Source organism: Hipposideros armiger, unplaced genomic scaffold (assembly GCF_001890085.2).
Source record: "Hipposideros armiger isolate ML-2016 unplaced genomic scaffold, ASM189008v1 scaffold_385, whole genome shotgun sequence".
NCBI lineage: Eukaryota > Metazoa > Chordata > Mammalia > Chiroptera > Hipposideridae > Hipposideros > Hipposideros armiger.
In genome coordinates this window covers 1,239,427-1,260,884 of record NW_017731735.1, presented here as the reverse complement: position 1 = coordinate 1,260,884, position 21,458 = coordinate 1,239,427, and the positions used below count along the sequence as shown (strand labels likewise).

Sequence of the window (21,458 nt, the reverse complement as noted above, 5' to 3'; positions counted from 1 at the left end):
CCAGTTCGGATCCCACATGAGGGCCAGTGATGCTGCGCCCTCTACAGCTAAGATGGTGAACAACAGCTCGACCTGGAGCTGGGCTGCCATGAGTCACCGGCGCTGGTATAGGCTACAGTGGAGCTGCAGTGGGCTCCCGTAAGCTACCGTGAGTAGCCGGCAACCGAAGTGAGCTGCTGTGAGCTGCCGTGAGCCTCCGTGAGCGGCCATCCAGTGGCCAGTGACCAATCTGCCTCACCCGGGAAGGGCACAATGATAATACCAACATGGGCCAGTGAAGCAATGTCCTCCACAGCTAGACTGAAGAGCAAAAGGACAGCAACTTGTCTGTTCCCCTTTCCAATTCTGCAATGCTGTTCCCCTCCCCCAGTTCCCCAATAAAATCTTTAAAAAAAAAAAAAGCAGACAAGAAAAGAAAGAAAAATTTTAAAAAGAGAAGAAAGGAGAGGGAATTTGCTCTATATTTTTAGTCCTTTACCTCAAATCCTTTATGAAATAAACTATATTTAATAAATAAAGGGCTACAGTGTGCAACTGGCACAAGAATAGTCAGAATAAAAGAGCTAAACTAGTAGCCCATAAACAGATCTGTTGTGTGTGTATATGTGTATGATTAAAAATATGAATTTAATTTGTGATAATAACAAGTAACATTTATTAAGCCCTTATTTTGTGTCAGGTTCTATGAAAAGCACTTTACATTCACAAGAACCCCAAAACTTCACAAGAACCCTGTGAGGTAGGAAGTGTTATTCATCTATGGGTAAAGGAGCTAAGTCTTACAGAGGCTAAGTGACTTCCCACCCTAAGAAGGAATTTAGATGGGGTCCACAAACCTAGGTCAGTGGCTCCAGAGCCTTTGATCTTAACCAAGACGTATCATCTATAATTTTCCCTCTAGAAAGCTATCCTAGACAATCTTCACAAACTACAACAAAGATTAATTAAGAGAAATGCTTAGTATAGCATTTTTTATGATTACAAAAAATGTAAAACAACAAATTGGATATTCCACAGGCATATGATTAAATAAATAATCCATGCAATGAAATCTTAGGCAGCCATTAAAATCAATGTTGTCAGAAAAAATTTAATAACATGGAGAAATGCTCATGATATGCCATTAAATGATGCAGATTACAAATTGTACATGCAGAATGACATCAATATGTGGGGGAAATTGTATTTTCCAAGTTTTCTATAATCATGTTTATATTATATGGAAAAAATGTTTCTAATGTGTGGAAAAACTCTGATCTCTGCCTGGTCTTTCTTCTTGTTTACATTCGTTTCTTTTGAAGAGCCCCCTCCTTTGTAAGCTCCTATAGCTGTCCAGTCTTCAGCAGTCACTCTCACCTCATAGCAATAATGTAATAGTCCTCCTGGGTGGACTGATATTTATGAAGCCCTACCACATGCCAGGCACTTTAAATGTATTATCCCACTTAATCCTCAGGTCATGATCTTGTGGGGTAAGAATTTTTAATATACTCATTTGGTAGATGAGAAAGCTGAGGTTAATTATCTTGAACAGTTATGCTTCAATTAAATGGAAGAGCCAGATAAGGATCCAGTTCTTCTGATTCCCAACTCATTGCTTTTTCTTTTAGAATGTTTCCCAAAGTGTGGCCAAAGGACCTCAAGGTCACCCCGAGACCCTTGTGAGGTACAAGATCTCCTACATGTTGGCGTGAAGCCAGATTTTCTTTATTCAGCCATAGCCACATATCACCACAGAAAGCAGATGAGAATTCGGTTGTCTTCTGTTAAGCCAGCAATCAAAGAGATTTGCAAAAATATAAAACAATGTCACCTTTCTCATTATTTTTTTTTGTTTTGGAAAATAGAGCTATTTTTCATTAAAATGTCTTATTTATGCTAACATGCAATGAGACCTGAAATATTGTGAACAGAGAAGTGACAAAATGAAGTAAAAATTACAAAAGGCTTATGAAAAGCAAATTGAAATCATCATAAAAATTGGCCTGGCAGAGGTTTATAAGATGAGAGGAGGGGCAGTTAGGACAATTTGCAGGGCCCCAAATAAGGACCTGAGTAGGGTGGGGCAATGGCAGGGGAAGATGCCCATTGGCTACGCTGGCTGGTCTCATGGGTGGTGGCAGGACATTGGTGAGGTCTCCTGGTTCAGGGTCTGGCCCCATTTTTGTAAGCCCAGCGCCTCCATTTGTCAGCAGGTTCCTATGTCTCCAACTTCCTGCAACACTCACCAGAGACCACTATTTATAAGGCATTGCCAATGTATTATACACGGAGAACAGCACTTTCCAGCTGCAGGGATAGTCATCTGGGGCATCCCCTTCCTAGAGTCAGGGGTAATCAAAGCAGTAAACATGATGTTGCTTGGGCGTACGCATGGACCCAGGACTTCAGAGGGTCTCAGGTCAGTAGGTTCTGGACCAAGACTGCTTGGATTTGTATCCCGGCTCTTCAACTTAAAGCTTTGTGACATTGCACAAGTCACTTGATCTCTCCACACCTTACTTCGCTTCTGTATTTGTAACATGGAGATGATAATAGTACTTACCTCAGAAGTTTGCTGTGATAATTAAGTGACTTAATACGTGAAATGTGCTTAGAAATCATGTCTGGTACCTAATAAAGTTTCAAAGCTCTTGTTTTATGGAGCTTGCAACCATGCCTTGTTCCTGCCCCCAGTGTAGCCCCTCTCCAGTGACTTAACTCATATCTCCAGTTCAGTGTCTCTTTCAAACAGATTTAGGGCTGGATGAAAACCAGAATATTTGTGAGATGGTTACTTTTATGTATGTCAACTTGGCTAGCCTATAATACCCAGTTATTTAACCAAACACTGATCTAGGTGTTGTAGCGATGATGTTCTCTATAGATGTGGTTAATATCTACAATCAGTTGACTTTGAGTTCCCTTAATAACGTGAATGAGTCTCATCCAATCAGTTGAAGGCCTTAAGAGCAAAAATAGGTTTCCTGGAGAAATTCTGCCTCAAGGCTGCTACATTACTTCTGAATTTCCAGCCTGCTGCCTGCATACAAATTTTCGACTTGCCAGCCCCACAATCACATGAACCAATTCCTTAAAATAAATCTTATTTTTTTATATATAAATACATATAATAGGTTCTGTTTCTCTGGAGAACCCTGATCTTACTGGTTAGGTAACCCTTTTCTAAACTCTGGGCTAATCATTTACTTTGGTTACAAGTTCTTTCTTTCTTTTTTTTAAAAAAGATTTTATTGGGGAATTGGGGGAGGGGAACAGCGTTGGGGAATAGGGGAAGGGGAACAGACAAGTTGCTGTCCTGTTGTTCTTCAGTCTAGTTGTGGAGGGTGTCACTTCACTGGCCCATGTTGGTATTATCATTGCACTCTTCCCGGGTGAGGCAGCCACTCACCGGCTATTGGACAACCACTCACTGCGGCTCATGGCAGCTCACGCAGGCCACTCACACTGGCTTCCAGCCAACTCACGGTAGCTCATGGCAGCCCACTGCAGCAGGGGCTGCAGCCTGCACCGACACGGGCGACTCACGGCAGCCCAGCCCCAGGTCGAGCTGTTGTTCAACATCTTAGCTGTAGAAGGCACAGTGTCACTGGCCCTAATGTGGCATCCGAACCGGGGCCCTTATGCTCAGAGCTGGTGTCCCAAACCAGCTCTTAACCAACGTGCCACTCAGCCTGCCCTAGAAGTTCTTTCTTCAGCCAAACTTAGTACATATAGGTCTAATTTTTGGTTGTACTTTTCTGAGACCAGGACTTACTTAGCCACTTTGGCTGGACCTCAACCACTCAAATATAAAGCATCTTTTAGGGTAAATTATTTCTACAGATTGCTAATCTCATCCATGATGAGTCAACTCTTATATTTTCACTGTCTCAAGGTAAAGGAGACCCGACCTGTCAGTTCCTTTAACAAATCCTAGTTCAGGTCATTCAAGATGGGTAATGTTAAGAGATTCTTCATGGGGTGAGGGACCCCACAGGGAAGCTGGACCTCAGGGATTCCCCTCCTTCGGGGAGCATCAGGCTGGCCTCTAAGGGGTGGTGGGTTTCCTATTTGTGGTGGCTGAGGAAAACTACAGGGTCACTCCTCAGACTACCGCTATTCACCCTTCATTGACTACTGTGAGGGGCAGATTTTATTTGTCCGAGACACCCATAGTTTCCTTACGGAGAGCGATCCTATTTCAAGTTCTGGATGTGATTTACTTTGCCTCTCATTAAGTAGGAATAATCAACAAGACTTGCTCCTTGATTAGATGGTGTAAAAGACTAGTGAAGAGATACGACTGTGAAAGAATGAAAGAGAGGCAGTAAATGTAAACCTTTTCTGAAAAGTGTGAAGGGGAGAGGGCAGTTGATGTTCAAGATGCCACCCCTCAGCAATCACTGTCACACAGCCCCTCTGCTTGCCCTCCAAGTCTCCCTTTCCACCTGTTCCACAATAGACAACAGCACATATGTGAAGGGCTCCTCCTGCGAACCTTCCCTCTCCAGTCAGTGTGAAGAATGAGAGAACCAAGACAAACCACTGTGGTGCTCCCTTCAGGCGAAAACGAACACCCCTTGTGTCCCTTTCTACCCACCGTGGAACTGTGAAATATTTATTTTCTTTCATTCGTAAGCTCAGTAATTAATTCATTTTTTTCAGGAAATAACTAGAGTTAATATACTGGTCCTTATTATTTCAAATACCAAAACCCAATATGGTTCAAGTTGAGCCCTTAATTAAATAAGGAAATGCTGAATGCCATAATACCAGGAAGAACTATTTTGAGATATTTGATATTCATTTCCAAATGCTACTAACTACAAAGGGAAGATGTACTTCTATATATTAGCAATATGGCAGTTACCACCTTAACCGAGCAATCAAACACAGTATAATTAACATTGAGGCATTCTGACCTGATGTAGCTCTGGCTCCAGGGTGATGTAATGTGAAGTATGGAATGTCATCTATTAAGTATTCTTGCAAAAATGTTCACCCTGAATCTAATAAAGCCTGTAGACCTACTTCCAGTTTACAGACAATATAGGCTTATAGCACTGTCCAACAGAACTTTTAGCAATGATGTACTTATAATATCTGTACTGTCAAATACAGTAACCACCAACTTATGGGAAGATTTTTATTTCATTTTAATTAACTTCAATTTGAATTTTAATAGTCACATGTGGCTAATGGCTACTATCCTGGACAAAACAGGAGAGGAACAAATTAACCACCCCAGGAAACAATTAGACAATGGGACATTCTACAAGGTATCCCACCTTGAGTTTTCAGAAAGTCAATTTCATAAAAAAAAAAAAAAAATGGGAGGAATGTTCTATTTTAAAAGAAATTAAAGAAACCCAACATCCTAATGTAATACATGAAACTTTATTGGGCCCTAGACCATGAAAAAAATTGGGGAAACTTGAATATGACCTTAATAATAGATATAATCAAATTATTAATTTTTAGGTGTAATAATTATATTACAAAGGGGAGTGCCCTTATTTTTAGGAGTTGCCTGCTTAAGTATTTAAGGAATGAAATGTCATAATGTCTGCAACTTACTATAAAATGGTTTGGAAAAAAAAGTCTATATCTTTATCTATCTAGAGGGGGAGGAGGGAGAGAAAAGCAAAATGGTTGCAATTGTTGAATCAAGGTTAAGAGTATACTGGTGGTATGGTCCTATTCTTTCAACTTTTCTATAGGCTTGAAAACTTTCCCCAAAAAAAGTCGGGGGGGAAAAACTATAGAACTAAGCAATATTGAATGTTTGTTTTTCTATTAATCTATTTTCTATTTGTTCATGTATGTGGGCCAACATTTGCTTATAGATAAATGGGAGTAAACACCATTTAAAAAGAATTTAAAGTTGAGTCAAAGACCTTAATTTTTCCTGTAAATCAATCCAAGACCATCATTATTTGATCTTAGCAGAATGCCTTGCGACAGTCTCTCTGGAAAGCAGTTTGAGAATCTGAGTAGACTATTTTAAATAAGGGTAGTCTTCTGCTTCTGCTTTCCGTCCCTGACTTTGACACCAGCCAGGGCCCTGATGTGTTCTAAGCTAAGTAGACCATGGACCTTGGTTCCTCAGGGGTGGTCTCCTCCCACCCTCTGCTTTTGGAGAAAGAATAACCCTCCAACCACACCAGAGGGAACCAGGAGCACAAGAGGCTTGTGCCCTTTCCTGTAACGAGCTGGATGCCTGGCTGCTTTATCATTATACCCCCACTGAGAGCCACAGTGACAGAATAGTTCCCTACCCACCTTAACATCTAGCATTACGCGGGAGATTACAGTTCAAGAGCAAGCCCAGTTTTAATCTACTCTTGCTCTGGAAGAATGAAGCCTCAAAGACTCCATGTGGGCAGGCTGGCACGTCTATCTCCCACCTTTTGTGTAAGCATTGTAGATCTGTCTCTATTTGGATACACTCAGTTGCCCGCTCCTTACCCACACAACCTCCGATGTTCTTTTTCCATCTTTCCCCAAAGTAAAATGACTAAAATCCTAAGACACAATATTATCAATTTATTCAGGAGATAATCAAATATAATACACTGAAAAATAGCTGTACATAAAATTATATAAATCGTCTAAATTTTCCAGAAGAGACTCAGTCATTTTAACAAGGAAGAGAAACCAGGAGGGTGCCTAAATGACTGCAGTGTTTCAAGCAAGTGTCTCCATACTCCCTTGAGTGAAGATGGCCCCAGGCAGAGGTGGTCCTTTTACCAGGAAGAGGCGGCAGCAACACCTATGCAGAAGCCGGGCCTCCTGGCCCTGCCTTCTAGCCCAGCCAAAGCTCAGTGGTAGGCCTTGCTGAACTCCTGGAGTGCCCAGTGCTTGTTCTCAGTTGCTTGCTTGAGTTGGGTGTACTCTTTTACCAGCTTGTCAAACTCCTCCCCAAGAACCTCATAGGTGTTCAGGACCTGCTGGGACTTCTCCATGTCCTGTTCTTGTAGGCGAATGGCCCCCTCCAAACGGTCCCTAAGAACCCGGGCACAGAAGATACGACAGAATAAAAATAGAGAAGAATGGGAACATGTTAAAATGAGTGAGTCTCGAGAGTATGGGAACCAGCTCTGAATAGCTGTACCAAGCTCTTGGGAGTTCTCACCTAATAAGACAATGAACTTCCACTTTCTCAGCAGTGTAAGTATCAGACAAAATCTTTAGCTCCTCCATCCTGACAGAGGGAAGAAAAGAAATGTCAAGTTGAGGATCTCTGACAGCAGCAGAGTTAGAGTGGGACATAGTACCTGCCCATGGTCAAAGTATGGGCTAAGCAGTGGCAGGATACACAGGGTCACTCTGAATACCTGAGCAATTTGTCTCACAATCAAGCACCATTTTCAGAAAGCTTTAAATAAAAGACTCAAGCATGTTGAAAGCTTTCAGGTAATCTGAAGGCTAATGCCTCTGTGTGTCATTTATAGGATACCCACAAGGTGCAAGGCATGGCAGCAGGGAGAGAGATGAGGGCAAGGGTTGGAGGGAGTGATGTATGAGACAGAGTCCGTTAGATCCAAAGGGGTCATAGCTCACCTCAGCTTAAGGATCATGGCACTGCACTTGATCTCCAGGTACTGGGCATTGATGCGGTCTAGCTCAGACTGAGTCTTCAGCCGGTGTTCCTGAAGAAGCCGCTGCAGCAAGGCGAGGCAGCGGAGAAGCACCTGAGCTCCCAGGAGGCAGGAGAAAGAAGGTGTAAAGAAAATGTAGTAGGGGAAAAGGCAGCTAAGAAAAATCCCTGGCTTCCCCAAAGATGCCCGCGGGGTCAGGGTAAAGGAGAGGCGGCTATCCCACTGCTCTGACAAACCTGAGAGTAGGTGGCACTCTTCTTCTCCAGCAACACCATCTGCTCCTTCTGCTGGCTCTTGGCATCCTGGCACTGATGCCTGTCGCCCACCAGGACCTCTGCAAGTTTCCATACCTTTGCTGCCTTCAGAGTTTCACTATCTGAATCTGGGCAAAGAGACAAAGGACTGAATTGCTCCAGCCCTTTTACGGCCATTTCTCGGTGCTTCTATCCTACATCTAGCCCTACAAATTCTGTCTTCTTCCAGGTTTTCTTCTAATGTCCTGTTAGAAATGGCCCAGTTCTCATAATTCTCTTTACTCTTACCTTTAATTCCAGATTTGGCCCTTAATTCTTAAATCACAGAAATAAAGGTAAGAGAAACTTTCTTCCCTATTTCATTCTGATTCCCCTGAGAAGAATGAGCTCATCCTTCCCTGCGGCAAGCGGGCACGCCAGCTTGGCACCTTGCTGAATAAAAGGAGTTCTTACAAAATTCTTTGTTTTTATTCTACCAGCAAGGAAACACACAAATAAGCATCTCCAATGTCTCCAGCGCTTCCCAGCTTCTGTCCGAAGTCTAAAGTTCAAATACATAATTCTTGAAGAGCCGCCCAGGAGCCCTGAAGGCCAGCTGTGAACAGAACACAAAGAGCCAGCTCTTACCTGAATTGGGATCATGGTAGCAGAGCAGAGTGAAACATTTCTTCTTGAGCTGCTTCTCCACTTCAAGTGGGAGCCGAGCTCTCATCCACACGAAATCCTACAGCCACAGAAGTAAAAAGAGATGCAAATAGACTGTCAGAACTAGGAAGATCCAGCCAATGAATACATGATAATAATCTTAATGATAACCAAAGGAAATGCATTAAGAGACATCAGGGAGATTCATTTATAGCCTATTAAATTAGCAAAGAATAAAACGACTGTCAAGATCCCAGGTTGATGAAAACGTGGGGAACTAGAGACACTGGAAACTCCTTTCTGGAGAGCAGTTTGGCAATATGTACCAGTAGGTTCTATGTGTGTATTCTTTGACTCAGTGATCCCACTTTAAGCACTAACTCTTGGGAAATAATTATACAAGGGCAAAGATACTTATGAACTAGCGTGTTTATATCAGTGTGGTTTCTAACAGGAAAAAAGTGGAAACAGCCTTAAATTAATATCCATCAATAAGGTTAAACAAATTATGCTACATCCATATAATGGAATCCTGTCAGTGATTTAAACTGATGCTATAATAAGAATATTCAGGGGCTGGCCGAGTGGCTCAGTTGGTTAAGAGCTGGTTTGGGATGCCAGCACTGAGCAGCAGGGCCCCGGTTCGGATCCCACATGAGGGCCAGTTACACTGCCCTCTACAGCTAAGATGGTGAACAACAGCTCAACCTGGAGCTGGGCTGCCATGAGTCACCAGCGACAGTGTAGGCTGCAGCCCCTGCTGCAGTGGGCTGCCATAAGCTACCGTGTGTGGCCGGCAGCCAGCGTAAGCGACTGGCAGCCGGTGTGAGCTGCCAAGAGCCACCGTGAGTGGCCGTCCAGAGGCCGGCAACCGATCTGCCTCACCCGGGAAGAGCGCAATGATAATACCAATATGGGCCAGTGAAGCAACGTCCTCCACAACTAGATTGAAGAACAAAAGGACAGCAACTTGTCTGTTCCCCTTCCCCCGATTCCCCAGCACTGTTCCTCTCCCCCAATTCCCAAATAAAAATAAAATAAATCTTTAAACAAAAAAAAGAGCTCGCTCAAGAATGCAAGCTCTGAGCAACACGGTCACCGGTTCGATTCCCGGCCCGAGCTGATAACTGTGTGCGTGGACACTGTGCTAAGAGTGCTTTAGGAAGTATCATCTTATTAGACTTGAAAAAAGTCTAAAACATATTAAATGAAAACAGATTATACTCTCTGTATAAACATGGAAGGTATAATACCACTTATGTCAAACTATATATAATACAGTGTTTATTTCTAGATGTAATATTTCAGCTTTTACTGTCTTCTGTGTAATGTTTTTCTTATTAAGTTGACCACCATGAATGTGTATCATTTTTATAAAAATGATAAAGCTGAACAAAAAAAGATGTTTAAATATACAGGAGAAGTTAAGCCATTGTGCCTCTTTGGTCCCAGTATCTGCCAGCCCCCAACCTCTGAGGGTGGCATGAGCTCCAGAAGGTCCGCTTTCTCCAGTCCCAGCAGTGGAGGCATCGCTCTCTCCTGGCTGGGACCTAAGAGCTGTTTCAGTTCAGTTACGAGTAGTCGCTGTTCAAGGGTCTCATGGAACTGAGAGAAAATAAAAACAAAAAGAGGTTACTATAAAACTTCTCTCAATCCCCTCCTTCCATCCTCACAAACCAGCTCTTCACACATTTCCAAAGTCCTCAAACATGTCATCTCCTTCCGATAACTGCTCAGCTGACACTGCCTTCTCCTGCTAAGCTTTCTTTTCAAAACTCTGACAACATACCCACCCCCTTTCCCCATAACTACAGTTCGTTTATTTTTAATAACCATTACATGGAGCTATTTCCCTAAGATCATATAATCAGATGAAGCCATAGTTGGTCTGGTCATTCCTATAGCTGGTAACCAACCCCTACTTCATCTCTCCTGCCTCACCTTTTTATCCTCAGCAGTTAAATTTGTGTCTTGTATCTTCACATAGTAGTCCACAAGCAGCTCTTGAATGACTCTCTGTAAAATCTCAGACCTCAGCCATGTTGTCTTATGCAGTCGAACATCCTTCCAGGCCTAGAAAACCAAAAATAAAAACCCAGATAGGAACCTCTCTCTCGAAGATTTTTCCTTCCTCTTATCATCCCCTCACCCAGGACTCTTACCTGGGCCTGCTCCTTTGCCAGGGAAAGGCTTAAGCCACTCTCATCCACGTGTTGTGAGAGACTCAGCAGCAACTTGCCGAAGTGTGGGTTCTGTAACAGGTCCTCTTCACTCAGGTTACAGGGAGGAAGCTGTGTGCTGCACACTTAATGGGATGTCCCCATTGGGACAAAAAAGCAAAGGTGTGGACTCTTAATTTATATATTTGAGCATAACTCTTAGCTTAATACTCACTTCCAAAAAACCCCTAGGTTTTTGGTAGAGAAATTTTCTAAATCTAATAAATTAAAAAATATATACATCCACAAATAAACTAGAGGCAACACTCAAAGTAACAAGTATATTACATACAAGGTCATTAATCAAAAATTAGGGAATGAATCTATAATAAAACTAAGATCTTAGAAAATGAAAATGCTGTTGGAAAGTCTGAGACAAATAGGAATCAAGAATAAGGGACCCTTTAGTAGAGATCACCCCCAGTACCTAAAATGCCTCATTCTCACAGAATAACAAAAGTTCTTCAGGAAGGAAAAAAAACCACACACGTCAAGTTCCATGTTCCAACTTTGGATGTGATCTCTAATCGCGTAAGCAAGAATGATAAAAAGTGTACTCTTACTAAAAGTAAATAAAAAACTTAACCAACCAAATTCTCCTTATTGTAAATAGAGTAACCCATGTGGATGCAGAACAGACATGCATGAGAAAAAGTGCAAGACTCTGGGAACTTCTTGTTATTTCATTTGCTCAAGGGGTTTTCTTTCCATCTTTTCCAACATGCTTTATGCTGGGGTCTTCTGTTTTTACTCCTATTTACCAAACACATAAATTTTCATTCTTTGAACCATCATACTCAAAGTCCTTTTAAAGAATAAGAAATCTGTTTTTTCCTCCCAAGGCACTAAAGGATCAATGTGGAAATGGTCAAAATATAGAAGATTCAAGTTCTTGAAGGATTTAACATTATTGAAGGATTTAAGATATAGAAAGGACTTGAGATATGGAAAGAATTTAAGATGTGGAAGGATCTGAGATTTTGAGAACAAGATATGAGAAAATTCAAGACAAGGGTAGGAAAGAAGTCTTTAAGGAGTTTGCTAGCCACCCTTATCTTCAGGATATGCTTGCTCACACAGCATGGGAGCATCTTGAGTTTTTAGTCTATTGCACAAGTAGATATTGAACAGGAGTCAATATAACCTGTTTTCCAATAAGATAGTGTTTAAGAATCTTCATGTGTTCTAATTTCCCTATAAATGTAGGCTTCTGTGAAAGAAACCATACTGGTGAACATTATAAATCCCTTTTATTATAGAATTTAAGAATCTGGATTAGCCCTCTCTTGATAAGCCATCAAAACTCTTGCAAATGACTATCCTTACCTTGCTGGAGTATTTCCATCCCTTCTCCAGGTGAGCAGAAATCCCCGGATGCCATCTGATTTTCTTGGGATTCTTATCTGTGGAATCAAGCAAAAGAAAAGATGAATAAATTGGCTGTCTGTTCCAGAGAAAACTACCTTAGATTCAAATTTCTGTTGTTTACACTTGGTGAGGAACCTCAGGGATGCCTCTCACAGGGAGGGACTGTGGTCTCAAGCTCTTATACAAGTTTTATGGACAGACTTATCAGTGGCAAAACATTTTGCATTTTACCGACATAAATGTTTCCACTTGTTACAAGCTGTCTAAAAAGGAGCCTACTTAGGAAAGAAAACTTTACAATTCACTAGTTTAAACAGAATGCCCCCTCTCCCCACCATGATGTCTAAGTTAAAACTGAGCTGCTACTTTCTGGTTATGAATTGGGGAAAGGGAAAAAATAATTCAAAGTCTACTTTCCCCACCCCCCAGTCACTTAGCTATTTAACTCCACAATAGTTTCTTGCACTTCTTTAACTTGTCCTTTCATCTAAGATCTGTTGGTGGGGGCGGCTGGTTAGCTCAGTTGGTTAGAGCAGTGTTCATAACACCAGGGTTGCCAGTTCAATTCCCACATAGGCCACTAAGATGTGCCCTCCACAACTAGATTGAAACAACTACTTGACTTGGATCTGATGGGTCCTGGAAAAACACAGTTCCCCAATTAAAAAAAAGAGAACGAGGAAAAAAAAAATACATATATATATATATACACACACACACACATACATATATGATCTGTTAGTAGTTTTTGACCACTAACTCCAGAAACATCCTTTAGGAGTTCAAGTGTTCATTCTACACTTGAACAACAACTGGTTCTCACATGAGCATTAGTAAAGAGCACCTAGAGGAAAGAGCATGACAAGAATACTGATTGAGGGCCGGCCGAGTGGCTCAGTTGGTTAAGAGCTCGCTCAAGAGGGTGAGCTCTGAGCAACACGGTCGCCAGTTCGATTCCCAGCCGAGCTAAGCTGCTACTGAGCTGCCAACAGGTGACAGGATGGCTCAGCTAAAAAAAAAAAAAAAACAACAACATCTTTGGGCTAGCTGAGTGGCGTGTTGGTTAAGAGTTGGCTTGGGATGCCAGCTCTGAGCAGCAGGACCCCAGTTCGGATCCCACATGAGGGCCATCTACAGCTAAGATGGTGAACAACAGCTCGACCTGGAGCTGGGCTGCCGTGAGTCCGCGTAGGCTGCAGTGGGACTGGCAGGCAGCCAGCGTGAGCTTTCATGAGTTGTGGTGAGCTGCCGTGAGAAGCCGTCCAATGGCCGGTGAACGACTGCCTCACCTGGAAGAGCGCAATGATAATACCAACATAGGCCAGTGAAGTGACATCCTCCACAACTAGACTGATGAACAAAAGGACAGCAACTTCTCTGTTCCCCTGCCCTGACTCCCCAACGCCGTTCTCCTCCCCTAATTCCCCAATAAAATCTTAAAAAAAAAAATACTGACAGAAAGGTCAGTGCCACAAGAGTAATGCAAAGTGTAGTTAATGCGACTGTGGGGTGTTTTGCCAGAACATGAAGTACACTGAAAAGAATGACATCAACAAAAAGGGACAGGAAAGATGGGCACAGTTTGGGCTCTGGAGACAAAAATTTTCCCTTGACATTATCTTCCATTTTTCTGCTCCATCCCCTCCTCTAAGGTATCAAACTCCAAAGGGCAACTGAGCCTCCCAAAGCAGAACAGACATAGAAGGTTATTATGACTTAACACTTCATGTGCACAAAATATTTGGTTTGCTTCTTCATTTTATGAGTAATATCAAAGTAACTATTCATTTGTTTTGTAACATAATCTAGAGGGGAACCCAGCTGAGGAGTCAGAATGCTAGGACTTAATTTGCAGCTCGGCCGTATTCTGTGTGAATTTAAAGAAAATGTGTGGTTTTTTTGGTGCCAAATTTTTTCCACCTGCAAAACTGAGATAACGATTCCTGCCTTGCAGAGACATTAAGAATTAACACAATCTACCTGTCAACAAAAACCACTACTTAGTTACGCTCAGTGTTTTAGCAGTTGTTTATTGTTGGACTATTATTTGCAGGCAAATTTCACACACAAAAATGAGGACCACCCTAAATTTCAAAAAAGTCAGCTGTTCTTCCCTCCCTAGGGGAATTACCCACTTGGGGGTTTTTTAGGGTGCTTTTCTTTACCCTTTTTAAATGTTAGAGGGCGTGAACGGTGGCGGCAATCAGGTTCCATTCTCCACCTTCCGCACTCAGACGTGTTAAAACGCTGCTACAGGGACCCAAGCATTTAAATGTTTTGACTCAGGCCGTCTTTTATATTCCTAGAGCTGTCTTTACACGCTGCACTGAACGTTAAATTGATTTTATACAGGTATTTTCACAAGATGTGACCCTTACAGGGCCCAAGATGAATCAATATGCAGAGCGGGCTCTCAGGCGCCTACTTCCCTTCCGTCTGGGCAGCCAAGGATTCCCAAGGGCGAGGGAGGTCTCGGCGGCCGGAGACCGGGGACTGGCCAGATTGACACACACACACCCACATCCCCCACACCCCCGCCCACATCCTCTTCCCCGCAGCGCCCCCCGCGGACCCTGTGAAGCAAACCTGCACACCATGGGGCCGCGGAAGCTCCCGAGGCAGTGCGGAGCAGGCTGGCAGGCAGGGTCAACACCCGGCCCCCGGCCCCAGGCCCGCGCCGAGGCTCCGGAACTTCTCACTACAGCCCGGCGTAGGGGTGGGGGAAAGCTAGGCCTGGGAAAACAGCAAGGGAAGGTCAGGGGAGGGGAAAGAGCCGTAAGAGCAGCAGAGGCCGCGTGGGAGGGAGGAGGGGGTGGGGCCACGCTCGAGGCGGGAACTGTAGGCCCCGCCCCTCGCCTAATACGCGCCCTTGGACGCCAACCGCCATAGAATCTGAGTTTTGGCATCCGCGCTGGAGTAGGGAGCGGTCTATGGAAATCTTCCTTGCCCTTTCTCCTGGGTACCTGCCCCTTGTTAAAGGCAAACATTGAGAAAATGGTATTGACTGCCAACTTTTATTGACGGCCTACGATGAGTCAAGCACTATGCCGAGCGTTTCGCTTGCTTTGCTTCGCCTCATTTCTTACAGCGTCCTACAGGAAGTTACTATCACACCCATTTTACAAAGGGGGAAAACTAAGGCGCAAAGAAGTGACTTGTTCAGACTCGAAACCTGACCCAACGGCCCCCTGAACCTTCCCAGACCTATCGCACATCCCCCGCCGGAGAGTCTCAGGCGCTCGCTGCACGCCAGCCCGGTCCCTAGGGTCGGCTTCCTCGAATTTCCCCCTCCAGGCTCCTCTGCCCTCTCCTTTATCGCTCATAAATCATTCACCTCTCTTTTTAAACTATGTGGATATTTATTGCTCGCTTAACAAGAAGTCTGGAGCTGGGGTCCCAAGGCTTTTTCGTAACTCTGTTGGTTCAAGGTTCTCTGCAATTCTCTTTGCAGTCCCCTTATAGTCACAAGGTGGCTTCAGAAGTCCAAGAAGTACATCCTTTCAATGCATCCCAAGCAAGACGGAAGAAGCGCTTTCTTCCTATAACAGTACGGGGTGGGGGGTGGGGATCTTTCCCAGAAGGACTCCGGCAGACTCCCAATATATCTCACTGGCCACACTGAGTCACCTGCCTAGCCCTAGACCAATGAACTGCATGTCTTCCATTTGACCATCAGATCCACATTCAACACCATTTGCAGCCAGTAAGGACTATCTGTAGGGACTTCAGGGTTCCCATATTCCCTGATTGGTTTCTGCCAATGGGAGAGCCCAGCAGGAGGTTGGAGGGAGAGAAGACAATGATGGGAGGTGGGGGACAAATCCCCTAACTTCCTTCATGGGCTTGACCTCTGGTTGGCTATGGACTTGGACCAAAGTTTATTGTTACTCTCAAGGGGGTCCCTCCACCTCTCTGTCTTAAACCCCAGCTCCATCCTCTTTTTTTTTTTTTTTTAGCTGAGCCATCCTGCCACCTGTTGGCAGCTCAGCTCAGGTCAGGCATGGAACCGCTCGCTGTTGCTCAGAGCTCAAACTCTTGAGTGAGCTCTTAACCAACTAAGCTACTCGGCTGGCCCCCGCCTCCATCCTCTTTTCAAAGTTGACTGGAATCTATTCATTAGAATTATTTCAAAAATAATATTTGATGCTAAGTAAATTGCACCAAGTTTATCAAATCTCTTGCATCAGAGAAGAAGCTGATAGTCTGGGTTGGTAGGGAAGGAATCTCAGGCTAGGTGTGCTGAGTGGTAGAGTTTAACCTTTTTTTAGTGCCAACTAGAGAATTATTCTAACAATACATAGAGGAATAGTGTGATCCAGTGCAGAAATTTTATATCCTTGGTCATCTCATCAGCTGCCACCCTTCATGCTTAATATTAAAGTACTGTCATTTTCAAAGGCTTTTAAAAATCATTTATGCTTTCTCATCATTGAATATCAAGCATAATGTCCCTAACAAATGGCACTTGGAAAAAGTAGCAAACATGTTTTGGTGACTCAGAGCTGATCAGGAATCTATTGAAATTTCAGTCTTATATTTGTCAACTTTTCTAATATGGTGCTACAAAGCTTTGGCTAAGTAGCTCTAAAGTACTTGGGGAATGAGGAGGTGAAGGGTGCAATGGCTTGTCTTCAGGTAGGAGGGTAGAGAGAAGAGCCGTGGGAAGCCTTGAATTGGATCAAACTTTCATATGCAACTACCTGTTCCCTCTCTGTCTCTGACAAACTGTATGACCTTGGGCTGCAGGCTCCTTATCTGTCAAAAGGAGGAAATACATATTTTTAGCTCCTCCAATCTCATAGTGTTGATGTAATGATCAAATGAGATAATGGCTGAGAAAGTACTTTGGAAAGACAATCAAACTGAGGTGTTTTAAAATTGACACTTATTAAGCACTTATTAAGTGCCTTGGGAGAGACACAAAGATAAATATGACCCAGTCCCAGACCTGAAAAAGTTCATAATCTAGTTGAGAAAATAAGACATGCACATGAAAAGCAAATAATACAAAGCAGCAAAAAAGGTGTCAAAAGTGCAATTTAGATTATAAAAACTCCAAGAAGGTACAGAATTCTTCCTGCAGGAATGGATAGGAAAAACTACAAAATAAATCTTATCTTAGCTGGGCCTAAAAGGAGAGAAAATTTGGATCATTTTGAATGGAAGAAACATCCCAGCAAGTGGAGGCAGAGAAGGGGAGTCCAAGTTGCATTCTGGGTCTGAAAGGAGACTGGACCAGCTGAAATGATAGACTTAATAGGCCAGTTCTATGTAAGACTAGAGAGCTGAGCTGATAGACCATTCTGGCAGTTAAAACTGCAGCAAAATGCTGAGACAGGATCTTACAATCAGACACCATCTGTTGTCCCTGAGCAAAAAAGAATTGCAAGATAGGCCCTAGAATTCATTCTCTTTCTCCCCATTCCTACTCACCCCACTTTTTGTACTGGATTTTTTAAAAAAACAGCTTTATTGAGATATTTTGGCATACAATACTTAAAGTATACAGTTCATTAAGTTTTAACATAACTATATATCTGTGAAACCATTACCACAATCAAGATAGTGAACATATGCATCATCCCCTAAGTGTTCACTTTGTAAGTGTTCACATCCCCATTGTAATTCCTCTCTCTGGCCCCTCCCATCCACTGATCTGCTTTCTGTCACTATAGATTTGTTTGCACTTTCTAGAATTTTATATAAATGGAATCAAATAAAGATGTACTCCTTTTTGGCTTCTTTCACTCAGCATAATTAATTTGGAGATTCATATATGTTGTTGATAATATCAATTCATTTTTTTAGTGTATGTCTTTATTGCTGATAAATAGTACAGAATCCTTTTTAAAACCTTAATTTGTTTGGATTTTTATTTAAGGAGGTGCTTCTTTAATGACCCCAAGTTACTTATTTCAGTGCTTGGTTACAGGGGCACTTACTTGAAAGAATGAATTTCTGACCACCCCCACAGTGCTAATACCTAGTATAATTTTGTTTGTCTGTGGAATGCTTGGCCTTTATAAGCCTGTCTCTTCATCAGTGTTGTTCATCTCATGCTATGTTGTATGCAAAATACAACACTCCTTAAATGTTCTTTAATGATAAAGCCAAGAACATGTTCAAGTATTCCTAGACTCTGGTGGGGGGAGGAGGTATGTAGAAGATAAATTAGGCATAACTCCTGCCCACAATCTAGCTCTGCTTTCTTGACATTGCTCTTGATCAAGTATTTAAAGAATTCATATATATGTTTTTAACTTGAAGATAAATGTAAATGGGAGTCTGAGAAAAAGTCTACTTCACTTTTCAGATTTGGGCATTCCTTTGCTGCATTGTTTAGAATTACAGAGAAGAATGGAGATTTGCTGAGAACATTGCAGGGACTGCCTCTCACACTTTAGCCAGGAAATAAAATGATGCTCCAAAGCTAGAGATTTCAGGTGAGTATTTAGTATTCTATTTATCAAACTAATGAAAATTCGTGAGTAGAATATGTTCTCACACTGAAAACTTGGGTTTAAATAACCAGTTTCAAAGGTAGGACATTAAATAAGCCATTAGACTGTGGAACCACACTTAACTATGTGATTATTTAGAAAATTAAAAAAAAAAAGAACTATACCATGTTGAAAGTATCTGAAGACAAGTAGCAAGAATATATTATGGTATTTTGTACCTAGAAACTAGTTCCAGGAATAAAAAATTTAGAGGCAGTCAAGAGATCTTATTATTATTTTCAAGGGTGGAATTTTCAAGGGTATTTTCACTGGAAAATGAAGGTATTCAGAGCCACAACTATTGATGATTAAGCTAGAAAATTTCATGCCCATTGTAAGTACATGATTTAAGGAGAAAACAAGTGGATAAAATGTATGTAATCAACCTATGACATCAAATGAAAATTTTAGAACAAATGTTCATAAATGTGCCATTTTTGCAATTACTTAACCCTTCCAAAGGAACTGCAAACCCAGCCCCTGTGGCTTCAAGGGTTGCTTGTCTGTTCATAGAAACTTTTGTTGTACAATCTGGAATGAGCCTGATTTTACTTTGAGACACTATTGTGAACTAGGATATAAACAAGTCTCAATAGGAAATTTTGGATCTTAAAGAAAAGCTGAGAAATTTGGCTACAAAAATGGGACAGATTGGAACAATCTTTACCAAAGGAATATGAGACAGTAAAGGAAATTGATTCAGAAGACTAGTATCATTTTGAAAAGCTAGATATGAAGCACAAGGTATGCAGTTCCTGTTAAACAACTGAGTGTATGGCTATAATGTGAAATTGTGTGCCAGGCTGATAAAAGTAGTTCCTTGCATTTTAAACTGATGGCAACACTGTCTTATACTGAATTGCATATGAAAGAGATTTTCTCCTTTAAAAATTGTGTCAGGGGCCAGCCGAGTGGCTCAGCTGGTTAAGAGCTTGCTTGGGATCACCAGCGCTGAGCAGCAGGGCTGCGGTTTGGATCCCACATTGAGGGCCAGTGACGCTCGCCCTCTACAGCTAAGATGATGAACAATAGCTCGACCTGGAGCTGGGCTGCTGTGAGCCGCCCCGGCGACAGCGTAGGCTGCAGCAGGGCTGCAGTAGGCTGCTGTGAGCTACGTGAGTGGCTGGCAGCCAGCATGAGTGGCCGGCAGCCGCTGTGAGCGACCGACCAATGACCAGCGACCGATTGCCTCACCTGAGAAGAGTGCAATAATCATACCAACATGGGCCAGTGAAGCCACGTCCTCCACAACTAGACTGAAGAACAAAAAAACAACCAAAAACCCCCCCAGGAATTTGTCTACCTGTCTGTTCCCCTTCCCCAATTCCCCAATGCTGTTCTCCTCACAATTTCCCAATAAAATCTTTTTTTTTTTTAAGATTTTTTTATTGGGGAATTGGGGGGATGGGAACAGTGCTGGGGAATTGGGGGAAGGGGAACAGACAAGTTGCTGTCCTTTTGTTCTTCAGTCTAGTTGTGGAGGACGTTGCTTCACTGGCCCAAGTTGGCACCATCATTGGCTCTTCCCCAGCGAGGCAGATCAGTCGCCGGCTTCTGGACAGCCGCTCACGCTGGCTGCTGGCTACACACGGCAACCCACTGCCACAGGGGCTGCAGCCTATGCCATCGTGAGTGACTCACGGCAGCCCAGCTCCAGGTCGAGCTGTTGTTCAGCATGTTAGCTGCAGAGGGCAGTGTCACTGGCCCTCATATGTGGGATCCGAACCGGGGCTCTCTGGCGTCCCAAGCCAGTTCTTAACTATCGCGCCACTCGGCCCGCCCATCCCCAATAAAATCTTAAAAAAAAAAAAAATTGTATCAGGGGCCCGCCGAGTGGCTCAGCTGGTTAAGAGCTCGCTTGGGAGCACCACCTGTGAGCAACAGGGCTGCGGTTCGGATCCCACATTGAGGGCCAGTGACGCTCACCCTCTACAGCTAAGATGGTGAACAACAGCTGGATCTGGAGCTAGGCTGTCATGAGTCACCAGAGACGGCATAGGCTGCAGTGGGGCTAGCCGGCAATGGGCGTGAGCTGCCGTGAGCCACCGTGAGTGGCGGTCCAGTGGCCGGCAAGCGACTACCTCACCCTGGAAGAGCGCATTGGTCACAATCCCAACATGGGCCAGTGAAGCGACGCCCTCCACAACTAGACTGAAGAACAAAAGGACAGCAACTTGTCTGTTCCTCTTCCCTGATTCCCCAATAAAATCTTAAAAAAAAAAAAATTGTATCAGAACCAGTGGGAGAAATAGACCAAAGGGCAGATGGAGTTTCATGCTTGGGAAGAACATACATTGTAAATTTTGAAATGCTTCCTATGATTAAGGTGTTATGGCAAAAAAAAATTAAAAACCTTAAGGAAGTTAGCAATTTAGTATACTTTCTAGATTCTATTTACCAAAGAGAAATTTTGCTAAACTAATTTATAGTATGGAACCATGGTATCTAAATAGATTAAGTATTACATCTGGGTTTCCCATGACTAGGTTGCCTTATTAAAAACCCAGGAGCAGATAATTCTGGAATGGGTACTTTTCTTGGGCAACTAATTTATTGGTACCTTCAAATTTATTAATAATAAGAGGTTCTATGGATGAGGAGCCTATTAGGATCATCCAAATCAAGGGTTACTTACTCAGATGTCTGTGGGAGCCAGGCAGGTAAGCAATGTGTGAAGGGCACAGAGGAAAGAATGATAGGGACTGTGACAAACTGAGAGAAGACACTGAATATAGGAGCAGCCATCGCTCAGTTCCAATCAGTTGCTGCCATGTGGGAATGAATGCCCAGGGGTGACAGACCTTCTAATTATTCAAAAAAACCTGAGAAACCCAGACCTTCGTATACAATATCCAGGTTTTTATGTGAAATATCTTGAATTGGCAACAT

General features: G+C 42.9%; 1 protein-coding gene across 2 annotated transcripts; it reads right to left on the bottom strand.

Moving 5' to 3' along the window:
• Window positions 1-6,508: 6,508 nt before the first annotated feature.
• Window positions 6,509-14,875, bottom strand: HAUS4 (HAUS augmin like complex subunit 4). Of its 2 annotated transcripts, none has more exons than XM_019663003.1 (10): window positions 14,656-14,875; window positions 12,028-12,104; window positions 10,645-10,787; window positions 10,424-10,555; window positions 9,953-10,087; window positions 8,465-8,561; window positions 7,820-7,965; window positions 7,546-7,676; window positions 7,118-7,186; window positions 6,509-6,987 (listed from the first exon to the last, which is right to left on the bottom strand). In XM_019663003.1, exons 2-10 carry the CDS (start codon window positions 12,080-12,082, stop codon window positions 6,804-6,806), a joined length of 1,092 nt encoding a protein of 363 aa, XP_019518548.1. In that variant the 5' UTR covers window positions 12,083-12,104; window positions 14,656-14,875; the 3' UTR covers window positions 6,509-6,803. The 2 variants fall into 2 exon arrangements, with proteins under 2 accessions (XP_019518548.1, XP_019518549.1); XM_019663004.1 differs by having other exon boundaries at window positions 14,664-14,875.
• Between the last annotated feature and the right edge of the window lie 6,583 nt (window positions 14,876-21,458).

What these genes read in the sequence shown, in the direction of transcription:
- HAUS4 (XM_019663003.1), bottom strand. Translation starts at nt 12,082, where the DNA reads ATGGCATCCGGGGATTTCTGCTCACCTGGAGAAGGGATGGAAATACTC. An exon ending in TAACTGCTGAGGATAAAAAG is followed by an intron (nt 10,088 to 10,423) that starts GTGAGGCAGGAG and finishes ATTTTCTCTCAG; the next exon opens with TTCCATGAGACCCTTGAACA. An exon ending in GAAGTTCATTGTCTTATTAG is followed by an intron (nt 6,988 to 7,117) that starts GTGAGAACTCCC and finishes CCGGGTTCTTAG; the next exon opens with GGACCGTTTGGAGGGGGCCA.